This window comes from Myotis daubentonii, chromosome 11 (assembly GCF_963259705.1).
Source record: "Myotis daubentonii chromosome 11, mMyoDau2.1, whole genome shotgun sequence".
Lineage (NCBI taxonomy): Eukaryota > Metazoa > Chordata > Mammalia > Chiroptera > Vespertilionidae > Myotis > Myotis daubentonii.
Genome location: NC_081850.1, coordinates 77048907 through 77073640, shown reverse-complemented (window position 1 = coordinate 77073640; position 24734 = coordinate 77048907). Strand labels below are relative to the sequence as shown.

The 24734-nt window shown below is 52.7% G+C and overlaps 2 protein-coding genes across 9 annotated transcripts in view; one reads left to right on the top strand and one right to left on the bottom strand.

Moving 5' to 3' along the window:
- Nucleotides 1–7731: 7731 nt before the first annotated feature.
- On the top strand, nt 7732–24141 carry DYNC2I2 (dynein 2 intermediate chain 2). The gene is made up of 9 exons (XM_059658227.1): nt 7732–7932; nt 13102–13350; nt 20681–20790; nt 21276–21433; nt 21974–22083; nt 22495–22662; nt 22873–23105; nt 23423–23580; nt 23806–24141. The coding sequence occupies exons 1-9, from the start codon at nt 7747–7749 to the stop codon at nt 24042–24044; spliced, it is 1611 nt and encodes a 536-aa protein (XP_059514210.1). The 5' UTR covers nt 7732–7746; the 3' UTR covers nt 24045–24141.
- Nucleotides 24137–24734, bottom strand: part of SPTAN1 (spectrin alpha, non-erythrocytic 1) — a 60391-nt gene continuing 59793 nt past the window's right edge. For all 8 annotated transcript variants that reach the window (XM_059658219.1, XM_059658223.1, XM_059658220.1 and 5 more), the window contains one exon: nt 24137–24609. In XM_059658219.1, coding sequence (XP_059514202.1) covers nt 24484–24609 — 126 coding nt within the window. In that variant the 3' untranslated portion in view covers nt 24137–24483. The remainder of the gene's footprint in view (nt 24610–24734) is intronic.

Here is a 24734-nt window from a genome sequence, read left to right as displayed (position 1 = left end):
GAGCCACACCAGCTGGGCCAGGCTCTTCTTAAAATACGTAAATCCGCCCTGACTGGTGTGGTTCAGTTGGTTGAGCATCCTCCCGTGCACCAAAAGGTTGTGGGTTCGATCCCGGATCCAGGCGTGTGCAGGAGGCAACTAATCAATGTTCCTCTCTCACATCGATGTTTCTCTCTCTCCCTTGCTGCTTCTCTCTAAGATCAATAAAAATCAAACAAACAGACAAATAAAAACATAAATCCAAACGAAGCCACTTTCTAGCTGAAAAGCCATCCATGTGTTCCAGATGCCACAGTGATAACGTCCGGACTTCGTGTCCCTTTAGTGCCTTTTTGATCTGGGCCTGACCACCTGCCGCATCAAGGCACCAGGTTCTCTCTGTGCCTGGCGACTCCGTGGCGCTGTTCCTTCCACTTTGCAGACTCTCCCCTCCTCCCACTCCTCTCTTTGCCTTTAAGTGATTCGTGCCAGACTGACTTCTCTTTCTTCCGACCTCAGCCCAGAAGCCCTCTGCTCTCTCCTCCTGATTCCGCATCCCAGTCCATCACCCAGAGCTGACTCACAGGGCATTGTAACGGCCCCTCCTGTGCAGGGTTAAGCTCATTCAGGGCAGAGCCTAGCACAAGGGTGGCTCGCACTCTTTCCCACCTTTAAAGGCCCCGGGCTCCCTGCTCCCCTGCGGCTTGGTGCTGATAATATGAATAATTAAGACGTTTTTGTGCTTGCTCTCCCAGTGCTACCTCATTCAGTCATATTTCAACTGCATGAGATAGGCCTTAGCATCCCCATTTTGCAGACAAGAAAACTGAGGCACAGAGTGATTTAAAGAAAGGAGCATGGGCTTTTTAAAAATATATATTTTTTATTGATTTCAGGGAGCAAGGGAGAGAGAAAGAGAGAGAGAGACAGCAGTGATGAGAGAGAACCATTGACCGGCTGCCTCCTGCACATCGGACAAGCATGGGCTTTTGAATCAGGCAGTTCTGGGTTTTAACCTAACCTTCATCACTCGCCAGCTATGCACAAAGTTGAGTGAGAAACCCAAGGTCTCTGAGCCTCCATTCTTTCCTACATCTGTGAAAAGTGGGTTGTAATAATACCCAGCCTGTCAGGATGTTGTCGGGATTCATGCAAAGTGCTTCCTTAGCGCATGGTGAGAACTCCATACCCTTTGAGGTGTTATTATATTACAATTAGTTGTTTCATCTTTGGGGTAACAAACATTCAAAAGTTGAGTCAGCCCTGGCCCGGGGAAGCTCCATTGGTCAGAGCTTCGTCCCAATTCACCAAGGTTACGGGTACGATCCCCGGTGGGGCACAAACAAGAAGCAACCAGTGAGTGCACAGATAAGTGGAACAACGAATCAATGTTTCTCTCTCTTTCTAAAAATCAATTTAAAAAAGAACATTCAAAAAAAGGTTAGTCATTTACTAAACGGAACCGAATGTACGTGATATTATTGTCACCAGGGATTTAAAATTGGGGTATCTTGTAGGAAATATAGTCAATAATACTGTAATGAGTATGTATGGTGCCAGGTAAGATGCAGAAATGTCTACTAACATATGATTAAATGACAACTGTAATAATAATAATTAAAAAAGAACAAAAATAGTAACAATAAAGGACAGCTGGGAATAAAAATGGGATTGCTTTCTTTTTTCACTCTTTGCAAGCGCCTCCTTGAACGCGGCTGAACATTCTCGAATACACATGGAGCGTTTGTGCAGTGAGAAGTCGAGGTGGAAAGCAGGAGGCTTCCGGAAAGTCCTTTTTGAGATTTACAAGGGGCTGAACTGACTGAGGGCTAGATGTTCATTCCATTAGTCTTTAACAAAATATACATGTTTTTTAAATTGATTTTGGAGAGAGAGGAAGGGAGAGGGAGAAAAAACATCAATGAGGAGAGAGAATCATTGATCGACGGCCTCCTGCACACCCCCTACTAGGGATCGAGTCCAAAACCTGGGCTTGCGCCCTGGCTGGGAATGGAACCAGTGACCTCTTGGTGCACAGGACATACTCAGCCAACTGAGCCACACCGGCCAGACTCAATTAGTCTTAATGTGTGTGCCAGGCACAGTACTAGGCTCTGGGGACAACTGTGGTCCCCATGTTGGTGGAGCTGACCTACTGGGGCAAAAACAGGCATTACTAACGTGTTACTTAATTATAATTTTGAGGAGCGTTCCAGAGCAGGAGGGTGCATGGAGGCCAGAGGACAGGTGGAGCTGTCAGACTAATCTGGAATGGGCCTGTGGCTTCATGGTGCTTCTCCCCCTCCTCTTCCTCCCCCCACCCCATCCTGCAGGGAGCCTCCTTCCCTTTCAGCCTTCACCTCTCTAGCACACATGTGGCTCAAACCAACTTCCCTCCCTCCCTCCCTCCCTCCCTCCCTCCCTCCCTCCCTCCCTCCCTCCTCCCTTCCTCCCTCCCTCCCTCCCTCCCTCCTACCCTTCTTTCTTTCTTTCTTTCTTTCTTTCTTTCTTTCTTTCTTTCTTTCTTTCTTTCTTTCTTTCTTTCTTTCTTCTTCTTTCTTCCTTTTTAAAAAATATATTTTTATTGGTTTCAGAGAGGAAGGGAGAGGGAGAGAGACAGAAATAACAATTATGAGAGTGAATCCAATCGGGCTGCCTCCTGCACCCCGGGCATATGCCCTGACTGGGAATCAAACCAACCGTGACCTCCTGGTTCACAGGTCCACGTTCAACTATTGAGCCACGCCTGCTGGGCTCAAGACTTCTCCATCCTAGAAATGTTTCCTCAATTGCCTTGCCCACCCAAGATATATACAATATGCCCCCCAGCACAGCTAAGCATCTATTTGTTCATCCACTCACTCCTTTCTTTTCACATATCAGCCACAGAAAACTTGAACATTATAACGAGAGGAAAATGAAACTTACATTACCAAGCCTGGCCAGCGCGGTTCAGCTGGTTGGAGCATTGTCCCATGCACCGAAAGAGTGGCGGTGTGATTTCCGGTCAGGGTGCATACCTGGGTTTCAGGTTCACTTCCTGGTTGGGGTATGAACTGAGGGTAACCAATTGATATTTCTTTTTCACGTCAATGTTTCTCTCTCTCTCTCTGCTTTCCTCTCTCTAAGCATATCCTTGGAGAGGGTTAAAAAATAAATAATAAAAAGAAATAAAAGAGCAGCGAAATAAAATCTATAAAAAATCTCCCCAAAACCTTCCCAGCTGGTGTTGCTCAGTGGTTGAGCATCTACCCATGCACCAAGAGGTGGTCAGTTCAATTCCTGGTCAGGGCACTTGCCTGGGTGGTGGGCTTGATCCCCAACAGGGAACATGCAGGAGGCAGCCGATCGATGCTTCTTTCTTTCTCTCTTTCTCTCTCTCTTCCTCTCTTTCTAAAAATCAATAAAAGTATATTAACAAAAATAAACACCCAAAACTTAAATTACCCAGAGGTGAACACTATCAATGTTTGGATCTGTACTTCTAGGTTTTGTTAGTGAGGGCATCAAATTCCCTGCTTCTGCCCTAACCGGTTTGGCTCAGTGGATAGAGCGTCGGCCTGCGGACTGAAGGGTCCCAGGTTCGATTCTGGTCAAGAGCGTGTACCTTAGTTGCGGGCACATCCCCAGTAGGGGGTGTGCAGGAAGCTGCTGATCAATGTTTCTCTCTCATCAATGTTTCTAACTCTCCATCCCTCTCCTTTCCTCTCTGTAAGAAATCAATAAAATATATTTTTTTAAAAATTCCCTGCTTCTTCCAGGACAAGGTAAGACTATTCCTACAAAATGATGGCAGCCATGACTTAGAAGTCAAAGGCCACTCACACATTAGGAATCCCATTGTAACACCTAAAACTAATATAAAATAATATTGAATGTCAACTGTAATTAAAAAAGAAAAAAGAAAAAGAGAAACATGTTGTTATAAAAATGAGATATACTGTATGTAAAATCACATTTTATAAAAATCTTTCATATGTTGCAAACGTTTTGCTACATGTAAACATCTATATAACAGTAGTGTTAATGCCACCTGAGACTCAATACCATGTGTCAGAAATACTCTAAAACAAGGGCCTCTGTCCATTCTTTTCCAAATACTTACCCGTAGCTTGTTTGGCTCAGTGGATAGAGCCCCGGACTGCAGACTGAAGGGTCCCGGGTTCGATTCAAGTCAAGAGCACATGCCTGGGTTGGGGACTCGATTCCCAGTGGGGGGCGTGCAGGAGGCAGCCAATCAATGATTCTCTCTCATCATTGATGTTTCTATTTTTCTTTTCCTCTCCCTTCCTTTCTGAAATCAATAAAAATGTCCTATATAATAAAGGCCTAATATGCTAATTAGACCTAACAGCTGAATCACCTTCGGGACATCCTTTCGGACGACCTTGCAGGGGAAGCTGGGGCTTCGAGGGGCAGCCGGGGCTGCGAGGGCCAAGCCCTTTGCACAAATTTTGCGCATCGGGCCTCTAGTATATATATATATAAAAAGAAATTGCTTCTCAAATACTTAGTGAACACCTGTTGTGTGCCACAGCTTGGCTTGGCATTTACACTGACTACAGAATCAGTCACTACTAACAGACTAACTGATAGATCCTCCCTGCCCCCAACTGGTGGGCGGAGTAGTAACATTATTATAAATGATATGTTGCTGAATATCCCTGGGGCTCAATGTCTGAGAATGTGTAATTGTTAACTGAGGAAGAATTCCCGTAAGTGGGATATCTAGGTTAAAGAGGGGGTATACTTTAAGGGAAAATTACCCTCCAATTGGGTTTTACCAATTTGGGCTCACACCCACTTCCTGTGTTTAGCTTCCCAACAACGTTCATTACTTTCTCTGCTTCCTCCTTTTGTTCCTAAACCCTCTGCAGGCTGGTTTTTGTCCCCACTACTCCGATGAAATTGCCAAGGCCGCCAGATCTCATCCAAACTGCCAATTTCAGTAATCCATCTATTTTCTGCCCTTATCTTTATTGACCTATTTGGGCATTTAATACTTTGGACCTTACCCACACCCTTCTCTTCCTAAAATGTTTTTTCTTTCTTTTAAAAAACTATGTTTTTATTGATTTCAGAGAGGAAGGGAGAGGCTGAAAGAGACAGAAACATCAATGATGAAAGAAAATCATTGATTGGCTGCCTCTGGCATGCCCCCTACTGGGGGATCAAGCCCACAAGCCCTGACCAGGAATGGAATTGAATTGTGGGAACCATGACCTCCTGGTTCCTAGGTCAACACTCAACCATTGAGCCACACCAGCCGGGCATCAAATGTTTTCCTTCTTTGGGTGAGTTAAAGCAGGTCTGGTCTTACAGCCTCATTTCACAGCTGGGCACCGCAAGCCCAGAGAGTACTGAGCCTAAGAGGGCACACTGCATCCTAGACTTCAAATCCAGGCCTCCTGGCATCCACAGCCATGAGCTTCTTTTTGAGTGTGATTTCTGGAATCCTGGGTGATGTTTGCCAGTTTTTTCTAGCATTAGGAGGGCCCCACAAGAAGAATCTTGTCTGGCTCTTTCTTTGTAGCGAGAGCGGCTAGTAAGCCAGGACAAGTGGGATAGGGAAACCGAGACAGATAGTTAAACAGCAGCTTGCAGCCACCAGAAAGTCTAGATGCCACGCAGTCTGCAGCCCGCTAGTAACTCCTATCCTCCCTGAACCAAGGACACTTAGGAGTAAGTGCTTTGCATGTCTCCTCCCAACCGGAGGGTAAATTACTTAAATCACCCCACTCCGGGAGACGGCAGACATCCAGTTAGTGCCATTTGCCAACCACACCCAGGCACAGAGGAAGTTAAAAGAATAAATCTCTTTTTGGTACATCAGCATAAAACTGACAAATACTGGGTCCTCCGCTCAGACGTCCCCTAAAAGCTCAGCCTTTTAAATCCCCTCAAATCCAGGTCCCAGTCCTGCTCTCCCTCCCAGGGCCAGGCTAGTTCCTCCCGCCCCCTCCTCCCAGAGCATCTCCTAAAGCAATCCCAGGAGGCTTACAACCCGGGCAGCGCAAGTCCCCTGAGCCTTCCCCAGGCCCTCTTTTCTCTGACTTCTTTGTGAGCCCAGCTGAGGCCCATTTCCCCACTAGTCCCTTTCTTGTTGCACTGTTCCCAGCTTTAATGAACGTCCTCTACACTAAATGCACCTGAATTCGTGTTGTAAAACTTGTCCTGCACGAAGTCAAGAACCCGCACACTGCGGTCGGGCCCCAGGCAGACCCGCCAAGGGTCAGGGCCCCTTTCCAGGAAGAGTAGGAAGAACTTTCCACGGCTCTCATTCTCAGCATCCCTGCTTCTCTTAATTGGTCCTCCAGGCGCTGGCTGAAGCGGGGCCCTAATGAGGACTTGGCCTGTGTGCACAGGCCCCTAATTGGGCATTTCCACCCCTGGGAGTTCGGGGATGGCAGGGAGGCGGCCCAGGGACCTGGCGGGAGGGTTGGGCCGAGGCTCAGGACAGGATTTGGGGCCAGGAGCCCTCTGTGGGGTCTTGGGCAGATGCACGTGGGCTTTCCTGGGTGACCCGGGGCATGACTCTGCCATCCGCACGCTCATGGGGCAGAAAACATCTGCTTCTTCCTATTGGTGTTCTGAGGCTTTAATAAGATCAACACACTTAGCCCTGGCTGGTTTGGCTCAGTGGATAGAGCGTTGGCCTGTGGACTGAAGGGTCCTGGGTTCGATTCTGCTCAAGCGCACATGCCCAGGTTGCGGGCTCCGTCCCCAGTAGGGGTCGCGAGCGGGAGGCAGCTGATCAATGATGCTCTCTCATCATTGATGTTTCTCTCTCTCTCTTCCTCTCTGAGATCAATAAAAATATGTATATTTTAAAAAAAAGATCAACACACATAAAGGTTTAGGCTCTTTGCCTGGCACACGGTACCCAGTCAATAACTGAGTCTTTTTAAAAAAATAACTTTTATTTTTCCATTGATTTTTACAGAGAGTGGAGGGGGGAGACAAGAGAAACATTGATTGGTTGCCACACAAGCCTGAAACCGAGGCACATGCCCTTGACGGTACTCGAACCCGGGACCCTTCGGTCCGTGGGCCAAGGCTCTATCCACTGAGCCAAACCGGTTAGGGCAGCATATGGATTTTTTTTTAAATATATATTTTATTGATTTTTTTACAGAGAGAAAGGGAGAGGAATAGAGAGGTAGAAACATCGATGAGAGAGAAGCATCGACCAGCTGCCTCCTGCACACCCCCCACTGGGGATGTGCCTGTAACCAAGGTACATGCCCTTGACTGGAATCGAACCCGGGACCCTTCAGTCCCCGGCCGACGCTTAAACAGTGAGCCAAACCGGCTAGGGAGATCAGGGCAGAAACTGGAGAGCAGAGGGGGCCGCCAACCCGAGCAGCGCGGACCTCGGCTCTGCTGGAGGCGCAGGCTGCCCTGCTGGTCCAGGGCCTGCGGGTCTTAGAACTCGCCAGCCTGCCGGGCCGCAGACTCCGCGCTCCCCGCCGCCCAGCGCCATCTTTGAGCCGGGCGCGGGCGGCTCACTGTCGCACTGCCCTCCCCAGGGGAGAAGCCGCGCATGCCTCAAGGGTGCCGGTTCTGGGGATGGTGTATCTAACACTGGTCATGCTTGTAGCACCGGCTAAAAAGAATAACTGCTCTCCTTTTTCTGGGCCTTGAAGGAAGCGTTCTGACCAATTCAAAGATGGCGCCGACAGCCTCACTGCCCCAGTCTTCCGCTCTGGAGGCGCGGGGGCGAAGGTCGCGTGGGAGTGCGCCGGCGCGAGGGGCGGAGCCGTCGCCATGGCAACCCGCGCGCAGCCCAGGCGACTGTGTCTGGCGGGAAGCGGGCGTGCTGAGGCGCTGGCGACAGGCGGGGCTGCGAGCGCGGAGGGGCCCGGGCGCCCGGGGCCGCTGCGGGACGAGACCCTGGGCGTGGCGTCCGTGCCTTCCCAGTGGAGGGGCGTCCAGGGCGTCCGCCGGGAGACGGTGAGGGCGCGGGCCCGGCGCGGGGCGACGCGGGCGGCAGGGCGAGGGCCGCGCGAGGCCGCCGGGCCGGGGTCTGGCGTCCCACCGCTTTCTCTTTATAGTTTAATATTATACAGGAACTGGCCTCTGGGCTCTTCCGTCCCAGTTTCCTCAGCCTTTGAACGGCCACCTAAAGGCGTTTTTGTTGTTGTGTGTGTGTGTTTTTAAAGAAACCTCTGAAAGCCCTAAGTTTGGAAGGATTTTGTGTGAACTGCAGGCTTTCAGCATTTCACATGCTCTTTCGTTTTAAAAAACGACCGGACTGCGTCTTCAGCTCTCGATAAGCCGGTTCCCGGGGTTTAATCTGAAGCTCAGAACGAGGTGCTGGGGTGCCGGCGGACCGCGCTCGGTGCCGCCTCCCGAGGGCGCTGCGCGCGGACTGGGCTCCCCGCAGCCACGGGGGCGGTGCTCGCGGGGACGGAGAGTAAACCGCGTGGAAGTGGACTGTGCGGTGTGTTGGGGCCGCGGACACGGTGCAGAGGGCGGGGGAACCGGAGGATGGCCCGGGCCTGGCGGGGCGGCGTCCCGGACACCGGAGAGCGGGCGGGGCGGTCCGGGAGGCAGCCGACCGGTGTCTGTCTGTCCATCTCTCCCTACCTGCCTCCCTTTTTCCAAAATAAAATAAGCCCTGGCCGGTTGCTCAGTGGATAGCGCATCGGCCTGCGGCGTCCCGGGTTCGATTCCCGTCAAGGGCAGGCGCCTTGGTTTCGGGCTGGTGCCCCAGTAGGGGGCGCGCAGGAGGCAGCTGATCAGTGATTCTGATCATTGATGTTTCTCTCTCTCCCTCTCCCTCTGAAATTGATACAAATATGTTTAAAAAGATAGAATTGTAAAAACCTTTTTTTTTTTTTTTAAAGGATGGGTTGGGGAGTGAGAGGGTGCTTGGCAGAGTGGGAGAGAGTTAGAGGCGGGGCTGTCAGGTGGGAGGGTCCAGGCAGAGCCAGTGGCACATGCCAAGCCTGTGGGTCAGAGCAAATCTGGGGTCGGAGGCAGCAGTGGGGCTGCAGCGGCCCGAGGGGCGGGGAGGATGGTCCGCGGTCGGACGGACGGGGCGGCAGGGGCAGGTCGAGCGGGGTGGAAGGGTTCCCGGGAGAGGAGATTGAGGTTTCGTTCGCTACACCGGTGGCCCAGAGCTCAGGTGCTCAGCACGGCTTGCCTGAGGCCGGGGTGGGGACCTTTTTCCTGCCAAGGGCCATTTGGACACTTACAACGTCACTCACGGGCGCACAAAACGATCAGCTTAAAAATGATCAGCTGTGTGTGATCAGACGTTTAGTTAACTCGCCCACCCTGCCTCAGGCCGATGGTGTGCAGGTCTCAGCAGGGGTTCGGCCTGGCGCCGAGGCACTGCCACTGGCCGTGCTGGTAGGGACCGTTCTGGTTAAAAAGTAAAGGCAGCGGGTAGTTTAGTTACGGCCTTCTCGCAGGTCCCTGTGTAGTCCGCCGGCTTTTAAAAAAGGGCTTGACCTCTTGCTTGCGGAAGACTCCGATTTTAGGGGACTCCAGGTTGGGAACCACCGATTCAGCCTTTAGTTTTTTAAAGAATGAGATTGAAGCTTGTTAATTTTGTTGTCCGTAGTTTTAACCTTTAGAAAGAACCGATTCTAGGCTTTTATTTGTGAGCGTGGTTCACTTGAATCAGCCTCCTATCTTACTGAAGATTTTTAAAAAATATCTATTTTTTATTGATTTCAGAGGGGAAGGGAGAGGGAGAGAGAGAAACATCAATGATGAGGGAGAATCATTGATCGGCTGCCTCCTGCACGCCCCTCACTGGGGATGGAGCCTGCAACCCAGGCATGCGCCCTGACCGGAATTGAACCATGACCTCCTGGCTCAGAGATCCACACTCAACCACAGAGCCGCGCCGGCTGGGCATTACCACAATTTTTTTGTTGTTTTTGTTGATGCTCCAACCAACTGAGCCAGGATTTTAGACTGGGAGAGGACACCAAGCCTGAAAGACAGTTTAGTGTCACAGGTCAGACCGCCTCTGGGCTCAAGGATATTTTTCCACTGATTTTCGATAGAGTGGAAAGGAAGGAGAGAGGGAGCGACGGACAGAGAAAGAAGCGTCAGTGTGAGAGATACAGTGATTGGTTGCCTTCCCAATGCTCCCCAACCAGGTCGGGGGTCTAACCTGCAACCCAGGTATATGTCCTTGACTGGGAATGGAACCCTGACCCTTTGGTGCACAGGGTGACGCTCTAACCACGGAGAACACTGGCTAGGGCATTACCATGATTTTTTAAAAAAGAAAGAAAAATGCGCCCTACATTTAGAATTGGGCTTCAGAAAGGTCATTCTGTTGGGAAGTAGGATTGATTCAATCAGTGGTAGTCAAATTTTGCTGGGAGCTTTAATAAAACCAGAGTCACAGGTCAAACCACTTGCCAATTAAGCCAGAATCGCTGAAAGGTAGGCCCCAGGCATCCATTTTCCAGTCTCCAGGTCATTCCAATGTCAGCCAAGTTTGAGAAACAGCAGAGGGCCCTAGTCGGTTTGGCTCAGTGGGTAGAATGTCGGCCTGCAGACTGAAGGGTCCTGGATTCAGTTCCTGTCAAGAGCACATGCCCGGGTTGCAGGCTCAGTCCCCAGTAGGGGGCATGCAGGAGGCTGCCAATCAATGATTCTCTCTCATCATTGATGTTTCTATCTCTCCCTCTTCCTCTCTGAAATCATATTTTTTTTAAAAAAGAAAGATAAACAGCAAAAGAACAGAGAGGGATGGTTAGGAGCCCTCTATCTCAGGCAGCTGAACTGGTCACTGAAGACTCATAACTCCCTCCACCTGAATAGCACTGGGCTTTCAAGCTTGATCAGCCATCTCATTTCATCCCACAGGAAGCGTGCTCACAAGACCCATTCGGCAGGAGAAATCACACGAGTTCCCAAGCCCAATCCCCTAGACCGGCTGTGGGCAAACTACGGCCCGCGGGCCGGATCCAGCCCGTTTGAAATGAATAAAACTAAAAAAAAAAAAAAAACGTACCCTTTTATGTAATGATGTTTACTTTGAATTTATATTAGTTCACACAAACACTCCATCCATGCTTTTGTTCCGGCCCTCCGGTCCAGTTTAAGAACCCATTGTGGCCCTCGAGTCACAAAGTTTGCCCACCCCTGCCCTAGACTCTACACCTGGTTCTCAAACCCAAGTCCAGGGTCTGGCCCTCTGTGCAGATGAAGACATGAATCCTTGGTGCACGCTCCCGGGGTGGACTCCTCCAGTTCTGTGGCGTAAGAGTTACATCCGGTCGGCTGCATTCCAGAACCTCAGGCCGATGACCTCTCTCTCTGGCTGTGTGGAAGGCATCTCAGTCTAAAGGCGGTCCCACAGATCTGCTTCCCTGTTCCCTCACAGTCCCCTGGGTCTCAGAGCGGGGACACCTGCCCGCTGCTGCTCCCCCACTTCTCCCCGAGCAGCCTGAGAGTCCGGGCCGGTGCCATGTCATGGCCCTGCTCAGGCCGCCCGGCGGCTTCCACCCCGAGGGAAACCCTAACTGCCCGGCTCTCAGACTCCTTGTGACCGGGCCTGGCCCACAGGCCACGTCCCTCCCCAGGCCCAGGCTCCGGACCTTCTCTGCTGATAGGCCGCCCCCCCCCCCAAACCTTTTCCTGCCGCTCTCCACTTGGCTGGCTCCTCGTCCTTCGCACCTCACCTCAAATGCCATTGTCCTGGGAGGCGCCTTTGCCATCCCACCCCGTAGCCTCCCTCGCTGTTGCCTCCTCCCACACGCTGCCGCATGAGCACCATTAGCGTCTGAGGGGTTTTGTTTGCTTACCAGCCTGCACCCAAGCCCCTGTGCGTTACTCAGGGGCATGAGTCTTGCACTTTTCCCTTCTCTATCCATGGTACCCAGACAGTGCCTGGCAAGTCGATGCTTAATAAATGCATGTGTGTGCATATATGTGTATGTACATGTACACACGTGCATATATAGTATAAATGAACTTGTACTATGTGCCGAATACCATGAAAAGTGCTGGAGATATCAAGGCAGAGCAGTGTTCTTCTGCTGGAGGAGCTCGAGTTTAATGAGAGGTGGACAAGCAAAGAGAGTTTAATAGAATGTGAGGGGGACGTGGAGATGTGCTGTGTGCTCCATGTTCTAGCAGGAGCTGCCCTTGTGTGGTCCCAGCTCTTCCCTCCCAGCTCCCTAACTCTGTGATGCCTGGCCCTGCCCCCCAAGCCTGAGCATGGGGGTCAGGCCTTGCCACTGCCCTGTGGATGCAGGTGCCTGATGAGTGACTACAAGGAGAGTCTTGTAGGTGACAGTAGTCTCAGGGCTGTAGGACCCCTCGTTTGGTAAAGATTGGTCATGATCGTGAGAAAGGCGGGTGGCAGTTCCTTCCTTGATCTGTGTCTGTCGCTGTGCCCAGCTCAACAGGGACTAGGAAGACAGATGGCAGGTGGAGAAAAGGGCAGCTGGGGAGTAACCTGCCTGAAACCAGTAACTCGTCACAGACATGTGTTTCCTTTGATCATGGGGACGGGGTGGGGGGGTTACCTTGGAAGGTACCCCACTAGAGAGGGCTGCCTGCCAAGCGAGGGAGAAGCTGGGGTGTGCTGCTGGTGGCCAGAGGTTCTGATGTTAAGCTAGCCACTGGGCTGGAAGATTCCACCAGGCCCTCAATGGTGGTGAGATGCTGTAGGAACTCGCTTATGTCAGTTAAGCTTTGATAAAGTCGGTTTCCTTACACATCATTTGTTTAGTTGTTACTTGACGCTTATAGCTGTCAGTGTCTTCAAAGGGCACTCTGGAAACCTCACCAAATAGTGTCTGTCGCCTAAAGTCCTCGGGCAGGCTCTTACTGGGCCCTGTGGGCCCTCTGAACCAATCACGGCAGCTGGGGGCCAGGCCCAGTGCTCTAATTGGCTAGAGGTCATGACGTCCGTCAAGGTGATGTGTACCCCTCCCCCCCTCTGAAGGATAGGAGGTCAGAGGGGTCATCACCCACACCACACTGGTTGGGTACCCCTAAGAAAGACGAGCTACTTACAGGAGGAAAGGGGCAGACTTGGAGCAGACAGAATGAATTGAGGACCGTTAGCCTGAGGGTAAGCAGCCGCATGGAAGGTGATGCTGGGAGTAAGCTGGCGGTGACTGGGGTTTTGATCTTCTCCAGAAAAGCTGCCAGACGGTCAGCATTGCCACCGCCGAGGCGTCCGCTCAGACCCGGAAGCATGCAGATGCCCAGGTACAGACCGAGCCCCCCGTGCCGGTGGGCATGCCGCCTGGGTCCCGGCACGACAGTCCCGGGCTCGCAGCCTTTCTTCGGAGAGTGGAGGCCATGGTCATCCGAGAGCTGAACAAGAATTGGCAGAGCCACGCGTTTGACGGCTTCGAGGTGAACTGGGCCGAGCCGCAGCAGACGGTAGGCGCCTAGGAACCGAACCGGCGGGCCTGGGATGACCCTCCTCTACCTCAGGTCAAGCCTCGGTCTCATTTTAAGTCCCTCTCTTGTTCCGCCCAAATAATAATACCCGTCATGGCAGCAGCCGTCACCGAGCTTCCTCTGCCAGGTGCCGAGGGCTGTTTTGTAAGAGTAAGTCTTCTCTGCTGTTCTTGAAGCCGGTGCCATCGTTATCTCCATTTTACGTTTGGGAACATGGAGACTCAGAGTCGCAGCGGCTTGTCCAGAGTCGCAGCGCGCTAGTGAGCAGTCCCGTCCGCACCTTGTTCTCTCCACCACACGCAGCGAGGGCTTTCCCTGTGCCGTCTCGTCTGCTTCTTGGGACAAGCATGACCTTGTAGAAAGGCTCGAGAGGCTCAGTGCCTTGTCCAAGGTCACAGCTTTATCTAGCTGAGCTGGGATTTGAGTCCTGGTCTGTCTGGTTTCCCCACTGTGCTCTAGTGACTTCAGTGTCTCCAAGTCTTTTTGCTCTCGGGGCACAGCTCAGAGCCGTCGCTATAAACTCAGCTCGACAGAGCCTGCGCTTTGAGGTCAGGGCCCCTCTGAATGAATGAAGGGCTCTGGGCTGTTGCTCACACTGGGCTGGATCTCACTCTCCTCAGCTTGTTGCCTGTGGACACGCTGCTCCCTCAGTGCTAGGCACCCCAACCTGCAGAGCCATTGTGTCTGTTCACACTTAAAACTGTTCACACTTAAAAAATGTTTATTCATTTAAAGGGGGGGGGGGAGAGACATTGGTTGCCTCCCTTACCCCGACCAGAGATCAAACCCAAAACCTGGGTATGTGCCCTAACACGCAATTGAACTGGCAGCCTTTTGGAGCATGAGACCACATTTAATCAACTGAGCCACACAGGCCAGGGCCACACTTTTTTTTTTCTTTTTAAATATATATATATTTTTTCTTAAATATATATATATATATATATATTGTTTATTGATTTCATAGAGGAAGGGAGAGGGAGAGATGGAAACATCAATGATGAGAGAATGATCAGTTGCCTCCTGCATGCCTCCTGCACCCTCCTTGATCCCCTGCTGGGGATCAAGCCTGCAACCTGGGCATGTGCCCTTGACCAGAATCGAACCTGGGACCTCTCAGTCCATATGCCGATGCTCTATCCACTGATCCAAACCAGCTAGGGCTCACACTTTTTAAAAATATATATAATGTTTTCTTCCTTTAGAAACTGAGAGATGAGTAGTTATATATTCAGAGGTCTTCAGCCCTTCTCTCGCCCTCTCCTCCGTCTTCCCTCCGTCTATTTCTAGTGATATACAGCTGCCTTGTTCCCATCAAATCGTAGGTATGGTAGTCAATTTATGTGAGAGAGATCCTGAAAATCGCCCTGAAAAACAGTTGCCAAGGCCACACCAAAGTGTGGAGTCATCATACCTTTTTAAACGGCACAGAAGCGTGTCCTCTCTCTCTGCCCCCTCGGCATGTTTAGGCCCGTTTACAGTTGCATTCAGAGGGGTTAAGCTTTTTGTTCTTTATTATTAGGGCTTTTCCACATTTCTATGGATTAGTTTGGTCCATGTGTGTATTACTTTATCCTCTTTTTAGAAATATCTATTTTTTAAAATTGATTTCAGAGACAGAGACAGAGAGAGAGACTGAGATGGAGATTGTTCCATTCATGTATACGTTCACTGGTTGGTCCGTTTATGTGCCCGGACCAGGGATCGAAGCCACAGCCTTAGTGGATTGTGACGATGCTCTAACTAACTGAGCTGCCGGCCGGGGCCTCTATTCTTTTTCCTTTTTTTGAATCCTTGCCTGAGGATATTTTTCCCATTGTTTTTCAGAGAGAGTAGAAAGGAAGGGAGGGAGGGAGCGGAGGGGAAGAGAGAGAGAGAGAGAGAGAGAAAGAGAGAAACATCGATGTGAGAGAGACACATCAATTGGTTGCCTCCCACGCTCACCCCAACCTGGCTGGGGATTGAACCTGCAATCCAGGTACGTGCCCTTGGCTGGGAATCAAACCCTAGGGCAGCCGTGGGCAAACTACGGCCCGCGGGCCAGATCCGGCCCGTTTGAAATGAATAAAACTAAAAAAAAAAAAAGACTGTACCCTTTTATGTAATGACTAGGGGCCCGGTGCACGAAATTCGTGCACTGGGTGTGTGTGTGTGGGGGGGGGGAGTGTCCCTCAGCCCAGCCTGCCCCCTCTCACATACTGGGAGCCCTCAGGCGTTCACCCCCATCACCCTCCAATTGCAGGATCGGCCCCTTGCCCAGGCCTGACACCTCTGGCCTAGGCGTCCGGCCTGGGCAGCGGGGACTCGCAGCTGCAGCGGCCCCGCGATTGTGGGCTTCGCTTTAGGCCCAGGCAAGGGACCCCTAGCTCCTGGGACTGCCAGCTTCGACCGTGCCCAGCTCCCATCGCTGGCTCCACCCCTACTTCCTGCTATCACTGGCCAGGGCAGCAAAGGCGCCTGATTCTCCGATCATGGCTGGGGGGCAGGGCAAAGGCGGCCCCAGGGCCGCCTTTGCCCTGCCCCCCAGCTCTTAGCTCCCCCCTGGGTTTCTGATCACTGTCAGTGGCAGGGGGCTTCTTCCTGCTTTCCCTTTCGCCTCCCTGCATTGTCCCTACATATGCAAATTAACCACCAATCTTAGTTGGCAGTTAACTGCCAATCATAGTTGGCAGTTAATTTGCATATAGCCCTGATTAGCCAATGAAAAGGGTAGCTCGTACGCCAATTACCATTTTTCTCTTTTATTAGTGTTGATGTTTACTTTGAATTTATATTAGTTCACACAAACACTCCATCCATGCTTTTGTTCCGGCCCTCCGGTCCAGTTTAAGAACCCATTGTGGCCCTCGAGTCAAAAAGTTTGCCCACCCCTGCCCTAGGGCCTAGCCCTAGACCCTTCAGGCCAATGCTCTGACCAGTGAGCCACACCGGCCAGGGCTGGTTGTGACCTTTCTTACTTACCAGAGCTCTCCACGTCAGTTCCTGTAAAGGTGCCCCATCTTCCCGCTGCGCAGACACACTGTCCTCTAGCTGAGTCCCAGCTGGTGGGCACCCAGGCAGCCCCTTCACGCCTAGAAATGAATCCTCCTCCCACGTGTAACAGGCGGGAGGCTGGGCAGCACCCTTGTGTGCGTGGCCATGTGGTGTGCAGCCCCCGACAGCCCCAAAGTTTCTAGCTGACCCCGAATGCCAAGTAGAGGAGTGCTTTCAAATGTCGCTGTTCTATAACAGAACTACAGCGCATCTCTTAGTGGATTTTTTGCTCCAGTTTCTAGTGTATTCCCCATCGAGTGGAATTACTTTTTGGCTGAGGTGCGGTTTTTCTGTCTGCTCTTGTCGGGCTTGGCCTTGACACTTACCGCTGTCCCTGGCATCGGTGCGGTAGCCCCGGAAGGGCTGAGATGCCTCCTCATGTCAACGTTGTGTGGACAGTGCGACAACATTGCCAGAACTTAGAACCCAGAGATGAGGAAGAAACCCCCCGGGACCTCCCGTTGACCTCTCTGCTGTGGCGTTTCCTTCCCCTTGGTTCCCATCCGTGTGCTGCTGCCAGCTGAGTCCCTGTGACCAATCTTGGGGTCTTTTCTGGTCAGAAGCAAAGCCTATTCTATGTTGGCAAACACACACCCCAAAACGACGTGTAAAACAGCCCTATTATCCCCTAATTCCCTCCCTTCGTGGCACCGTTTTATATTGTAAATGGCACAGTCGTCGTCATTACGGTGTTACGATAAATAGTAATGTAAATATCATAGTTCCCCCTTATCCATGGGAGACCAGCGGTTCTCAACCTCGGCTGCACGTTAGGATCACCTGGGATCTTTTTAAATCCTGATTTCTGGGCCTCATCCTCTGGAAATTCTGTGTCTTTGTTACTGATGTGGCCTCACCCCGTAACAAACAGAATTTCCAGAGGATGGGGCCCAGAAATCAGGATTTTAAAAAGATTCCCAGGTGATTCTAATGTGCAGCCAAGGCTGAGAACCACTGCTGTAGATAGTACCGAACCCTATACAGTAGGTCCTGGAATAATGTTTTATTCAGGTCATTTCATTATAATGTTGATAAGATGCTTAGGAACTTAACTCTTGTTTATATCAGTTAGCACCGGGTAATGGTTTCACTTAAAGTTGCAGAACCTGTTGGTGACGTTAGGTTAGGTTACTGTATGTACAATGTTTTTTTTCTATATATGCATACTAATGACAAAGTTTAGTATATAAATAGGCACAGTAAGGAATGAACAGTAATAAAGTAGAACAATTATAATGATATAGTGAAAGAAAAGTTACGTGAATGGGGCATTGTTAAGTAAAGGAAGGCTCACGGGAGCACAGGCGCTGTGATGTAGCGACAGCTGATCTGATAATGGAGACGCTACCGAGTGAGTAACAGGCGGGGAGTGTGCACAGAGGGGACGTGCTGGGCAAAGGGATGGTTTGAAATTGTGTGAGAACAGATGTGAGAGCAGGCCCAGCTCTAATCCTGGGCTGGTGTCTTCCCAAGGCGCCCCCTGCCTCTGGATTTCTGGACGCCTTCTTTAGGGGAGATGTCGGGATGAAGGCTGCACATTTCCCCCAGAGCTGCGTGGTGGACGCCGGTAGCTCTCGGAGCTGTGGTGCCGGGGTCCAACCCCAGCGGGTCCAGGGGTCCCCAAAGGTGTGGACGGAGTCGGCGAAGAAGGAATGACACGGAGACAGTGTTCAGTTGATCAGCAGCCTAGCCAGGATCTCCAGCCCGGATCTCCAGCCAAGTTCTGGTCTGGATCTCCAGAGAGGTTCTGCTTCGGATTTCCAGCGAGGTTCTGTAGCCATGTTCCCTCGCTAGGTTCTCCAGCCAGGTTCTGTCCAGGCTCTCCAGTCAGGTTCAGTGTCCAGGTTCCAGTCAGGTTCTCCTGCCAATCTCTGTAGTCAGGTTCAGTCCAGGATCCCTTGCCATGTTCTCCCGCTAGGCTCTGTCTCTAGGCTCCGAGGCCAGTCCCTGTCCAGGATCCTCCGGCATGCTCTCTCCAGCGAAGTTCTTCTGTCTCTAGAGAACGTTCTGTGTAGGTTCTGTGCCTAGGCTCTGTCTCTCTTGGTCCTGTCTTCCAAGCCCTGTCTGAGTTCTGTCTCTTGCTGTCTTGTTCTGAGTTCTGAGTTCTGTCTCTGTCTCTAGATTCTGAGTTCTGTCTTGTTACAACTGTATTTATACCAGTTGATTCAATCCTATCAATCTCTATTACAAAGGTTAGGGCGTTTCTTATCTCCATTCCAGGGGGAAAAGATTATGTAGTTTAAGCATGATTGTTCGTAGTTAAAGGGATTAATTACCCGCCTGGCACTTAGTTGAGGGGTTTTATTCCCTCCCTAACTTCAGGGGAAAATCCCTACCTGGGGATTCAACCTTTCTCGGAGAGGTGACCTTGGTTAAAACACAGTGCCAAGAAGGTGAGCAAACATATTAAGAACCGTATGCCATATATGCCAGGTCCCTTGAAACAGCAAGGATGGACCGGCTCCCGGGAAATTCCCCCTTTTTTATTTTTTAAAAGCAAGCATTAAAAAGAAAAACCTCAAATGCTCTCTTATATCCATTTTAAGAGTAGGATTGGCGCTTTCCGCTATTACCTGAGTCCTGATCTATCATCCCAGGGAGAGCTTGCCAATCCTGCACTTTCCCAGGGTAGAAAGGCTGCAGTGGGGTTAAGGATAAGGCTCCTTGGGCCTACCTTCTCCCATGCCATTACATTTACCTTTCCTTCCTCAGAAAAGCATGGACATACTTCTTGTATAAAACGTTCTGTCTGACTGGGAGTAACCTTAATTCCTCTGCTAGCAAGCACATATGTTAAAAGATCAATGCAGAGTCTTTTTTCTTTAGACTCAGTATGGCACACCTTCTTAATCTAAAGATCAATACAGAGTCTTTTTTCTTTAGACTCAGTATGGCACATCTTCTTAATCTAAAGATCAATACAGAGTCTTCTTTCTTTGGACTCAGTATGGCACATCTTCTCAATCTAAGGATCAATACAGAGTCTTCTTTCTTTGGACTCAGTATGGCACATCTTCTCAATCTAAGTTTTGTACTATCCACCTTCTTACCCTACTTATCCTCTATAGGGGGGTCTGTAGCACCCTGGTGGAGTCCTATCTGTCCCGAGTGTGGGGTTCTCAATGGGGGGGGCTTACCTAAGGGAATCCTGTTCCAGGGGTTCCCAAAGGTGTGGACGGATTCGGCGAAGACTATCCACCCTCTTCCTACGGTGGAGTCTGATCCGTCCCGAGTGTGGGGGTTCTCAATGGGGGAGGGGGGCTTACCTAGGGGAATCCTGTTCCAGGGGTTCCCAAAGGTGTGGACGGAGTCGGCGAAGACTATCCACCTTCTTCCTACGGTGGAGTCCGATCCGTCCCGAGTGCGGGGCGCTTACCTAGGGGTCCCTGTTCGGGCGCCATATGCCGGGGTCCAATCCCAGCAGGTCCAGGGGTTCCCCAAAGGTGTGGACGGAGTCGGCGAAGAAGGAATGACACGGAGACAGCGTTCAGTTGATCAGCAACCTAGCCAGGATCTCTAGCCCGGATCTCCAGAGAGGTTCTGCTTCGGATCTCCAGCGAGGTTCTGTAGCCATGTTCCCTCGCTAGGTTCTCCAGCCAGGTTCTGTCCAGGCTCTCCAGTCAGGTTCAGTGTCCAGGTTCCAGTCAGGTTCTCCTGCCAATCTCTGTAGTCAGGTTCAGTCCAGGATCCCTTGCCATGTTCTCCCGCTAGGCTCTGTCTCTAGGCTCCGAGGCCAGTCCCTCTCCAGGATCCTCCGGCATGGTCTCTCCAGCAAAGTTCTTCTGTCTCTAGGCTCCATGTAGGTTCTGTCTTCTTGATTCTGTTCTAAGTTCTGAGTGTTTCTGTCTTGTTACAACTGTATTTATACCAGTTGATTCAATCCTATCAATCTCTATTACAAAGGTTAGGGCGTTTCTTATCTCCATTCCAGGGAGAAAAGATTATGTAGTTTAAGCATGATTATTCGTAGTTAAAGGGATTAATTACCCGCCTGGCACTTAGTTGAGGGGTTTTATTCCCTCCCTAACTTCAGGGGAAAATCCCTACCTGGGGATTCAACCTTTCTCGGAGAGGTGACCTTGGTTAAACACAGCGCCAAGAAGGTGAGCAAACATATTTAGAACCGTATGCCATATATGCCAGGTCCCTTGAAACAGCAAGGATGGACCGGCTCCCGGCACTGTGGGAGGCCCCAGTCTGTGCTTTTTGTTGGGTGGTATCGAGGCCACTGCTGGGTGGCTTTTGGGCTCAGGGTTGGGGATGGTCTGTCTTGCAGGTGACCTGCCTGCACACCCTGGGCTACCCCCCAGCCCAAGGGCAGGGTCTGCATGTGACCAGTGTTTCCTGGAACAGCACGGGCTCCGTGGTGGCCTGTGCCTATGGCCGGTGAGTGGCTGCAGGGGCAGGTGTGGGGCAGTGGGGGCCTCATCGGAACCTGTTGCCCTGTCTGCACAGGGCTGGCCTGGGAAAGGCTGGCCCAGAGCCTGGTCATTCTGGGACTTTCTTCTCAAGGCCGCCGGGGCAGTGGGGGGGCAGGGGAGGGAGGGGCTTAGAGCCCAGGACTCATAGTGCCCACCAGCCAGTACTGGGCAGTGAGCCCTGGGCCTGCCTCGCCTTCTCCGTGAGCAGTTTTCTCATGTGTGAGGGTCCCCCACCCACCATTGTGTGGGCCCGTCCTTGGTTCCCGGGGACCATTTTCCAGAGAAAGTCATGCTCAGGGGTGCCATGAAGAAGCCTGTGCCACTTTGTTACTAAGTACAACAGGTATGATGGGGACACAGGCCCATCTGTGGGTAGTGGGGGTGGAGGCGTGGGTCAGGATGAAGCCCCGGGCCCAGGGGCAGAGCCAGCTCGGGCATGTCCACGTGCAGCTTGGATGATGGGGACTGGAGCACGCTGAAGTCCTTCGTGTGTGCCTGGAACCTGGACCGGCGAGGCCTGAACCCCCGGCAGCCGTCAGCAGTGGTGGAGGTGCCCAGCGCTGTTATGTGCCTGGCCTTCCACCCCTCACAGCCGTCTCATATTGCAGGTGAGCTGCTCAGCCTTCCCGGGTCTGCTTTCTGTCTGCAGAGGGTGGCAAGGGGGGCTCTCCATGGGGCCCTCAGTCCCCGGGCATGGTCAGGGCAGAGCTACTGAGAGGCAGAGACCACAGGTGGCCTGTGCTCAGGTGAGAATGCTGAGTGGGCCTGTGCCGGGCGTGGAGCTTGGAGGAAGAGGAGACCTGTCCGTAGTTGAGTCTTGAGGGGTGTGGGGCATGCAGAGGTGCAGCCTGGTCAGGACAAGAGCAGGCACCTTGGGGCTGCCAGTGGTGGTAGGAGCCAATGGTGGTAGGGAGAGGGACTCGCTGCTGGGCAGGGGAGCGCAGCCTGGCGGTGGAGGAGCTTCCTGGGTGAATCACAGCAGGACAGTGAGGCCTGCGGGGGGTCGGACTTTTCCTCCTCCGGAGGGGATGGTTTTCGGGGAAGTGGCTCTACATCCTGGCTCGGTGGGCGGGAGGGCAGGTGCTTGGCCAGGAAGCTGGGCTGCTGGGCATGGGTCAGCTCCTGCCCTGGCCCGCTTGCTCCCACAGGGGGGCTGTACAGTGGCGAGGTGCTGGTGTGGGACGTGAGCCGTCCTGAGGACCCACTGCTCTGGCGCACAGGCCTGACGGACGACACACACACAGACCCTGTGTACCAGGTCAGAGCAGCAGGTTCTGGGTGTGCCGCCGCCTTCTCTCTGAGCTGGGCCTTGCTGTTGTGGGCCTGCTTCTTGAGGCAGAGCAGGAGAGGGTGCCCCCTTGGCACAGTCCCGGAGGAAGGTCACCAGGGGTTGGCAGTTGGACAGCATTCAGCATTCTTGGAGCTCCCAGGACATGAGTCATCCCACCCCCCTCAGGAGCCCCCCCAGGGCCATTCCCAGCCCCCAGCTGCCCTGGCTTTCTGCTGGGACAGGGAGAGACCTTGGAACCCTCCATGCTGCCCCTGGAGGGTTCTTTTCTGGAAGAGAAGGGGAGGGGCACGGGGATGACATTTGGTCTTGCTGGGAGGTGGGCTAGGCCAGGCAGCAGGCTCCCTTTCTCAACCTTGTCCCCACACCCCGTTGCCCCAGGTGGTTTGGCTTCCTGAGCCCCGCTACAGCTACCGCTCCCGGGTGCTGAGTGTGGCCACCGACGGGAAGGTGCTGCTCTGGCAGGCGGCCGGGCCGGGCCAGCTGCAGCTCACGGAGGGCTTTGCCCTGGTTGTGCAGCAGCTGCCGCGGAACACCAAGCTGAAGAAGGTAGGGGGCCGCCAACCCCAGAAACGGCCCGAAGGCAGCTCCGTCTGTGGGACCTCCCTGAGGAGTGAGCCTTGGGGCAGCTGGGGCGGGGGGCACCGGCAGTAGTGCCACCAGCTAGGCCAGGACTTGAGGCCTCAGCGTCATGACATGCCTGGGCTGCTTTGGGACACTAACCAGCTTCCCTCAGCTCGGCCGTCCATTTCTCCGCAGCCTCACCGCGGGGAGACCGAGGTGGGAACCACGGCGGTGGCTTTCTCCAGCTTTGACCCCAGCCTTTTTGTTCTGGGCACGGAAGGCGGCTTCCCGCTCAAGTGCTCCCTGGCAGCGGAAGAGGCCGCCCTCACGCGGATGCCCAGCTCTGTGTCCCTGCGGGCCCCGGCACAGTTCACCTTCTCCCCCCATGGCGGTCCTGTCTACTCTGTGAGCTGTTCCCCCTTCCACAGGTAGGGAAGGCCCGGCAGGGGTTGTCCTCCACCTGCCGCCACAGGGCCTCTGGCACAGGGAGGGTGAGGGAGCCCCACTAGGCCTCACCATGTAACTGCTCCAAGGACCTGCAGTTTGGTCTGGGCCCAGGTTCTCCGTTGGAGCTCTGGTTCCAGAACGCTGGTGGTTGGCCCTCTTTACTGAGGACCCCAGGTTTGGGGGTCCGGGGAGGCTTTCCAGGAGCCCGAGAGCCTAGAAGTCTGGCAGGAAGGCCCAGCCGTACCGGACACCCAGCACTCATCCGCTTGCCTGGCTTTCTGCCCTGCATCCCCTCCAGGAACCTCTTCCTGAGCGCAGGGACCGATGGCCACGTCCACCTGTACTCCATGCTGCAGGCCCAGCCCCTGACCTCCCTGCAGCTGTCCCACAAGTACCTGTTTGCTGTGCGCTGGTCCCCAGTGCGTCCCTTGGTGTTTGCGGCAGCTTCTGGTGAAGGTAGGCGGTGGGACACCAGGTGGGATCCAGTTAAGTGCCCTGGGCCTGGCTGCCTTGGAATTCTGGGCTAGGGATAGACTGCACATGGGGGATGCCGCCCCTCGGTGGGCAGGAGCTGAATTGGGCAACATTCTTTGAACTGTGGCCTCTGGAGTTTCTCTTCCCAAGTGCACAGGGAACTCGGAAGAGGTCAGGCCTCTCACCCCACAATCTCTCCCCCCGAAGGTGATGTGCAGCTGTTTGATCTCCAGAAAAGCTCCCAGAAACCCACCATTTCAATCAAGCAAACCCAGGATGAAAGCCCTGTCTACTGTCTTGAATTCAATTGCCAGCAAACTCAGCTCCTGGCTGCCGGCGATGCCAAGGGCACCGTGAAGGTGTGGCAGCTGAGCACGGAGTTCACTGAACAAGGGCCCTCAGAAACAGAGGACTTAGAGCAGCTGGCAGCGGAGGTGGCCACCTGAGGACAAAGCTGTGGCCCTAAATACAGCGTGAGAGGCTACATCTGTGCTGAGCTTGGTAATTCTGATGGAAGCTGAATGAAGACAGGCAACTGTTTTAGGGCGTTGTCATTTATTTGTCTTTTACATGAAAACAAAACTGGGTGGAGGGAGAACAAGAGGGAAACCAGCCAGCTGCCTAGATTTTCTGGAGTCGGAATGGGGCAGCCGGCTTCAGGACAGGAATCTGGGTCCCCACTGCAACGTGGCGGCTGCGACTGGACCAGGAGCAGTTCATCGAAGCACCATTTTCTACTAAGTTTCATCCCAAGCTAAGCAGGTTTAAGGTTACATTGGAAAGTAACTGTCTAGAATATTTTCTTAAGAGCACAGAGATGAGTTGACATGCAGCAAGGCAACAGCAGGGCAAGCAGCACGGGCCGGGCTAACCTAGGGCAGAGGATCAATTCACGAAGAGTGAGCGGGTGAACTCGACGTAGTCGAATGCCGTGGGGAGCTCACGGCCCTTGCCGTCCACGTAGGGCTTCATGTGGGAGACGCAGTAGTCGGCTTGTTCCCGAGTCAGGTTCTGGAGGGGAAGACGGCACCCATGAGCCACACGGAGGCGGGGTTGGGTGGACTTCAAAAACGTTAATGCCCAGAGTCCAAAACCAGTTCTAGGGACCGATACAGGACTTTGGCCTAGGCTGAGAT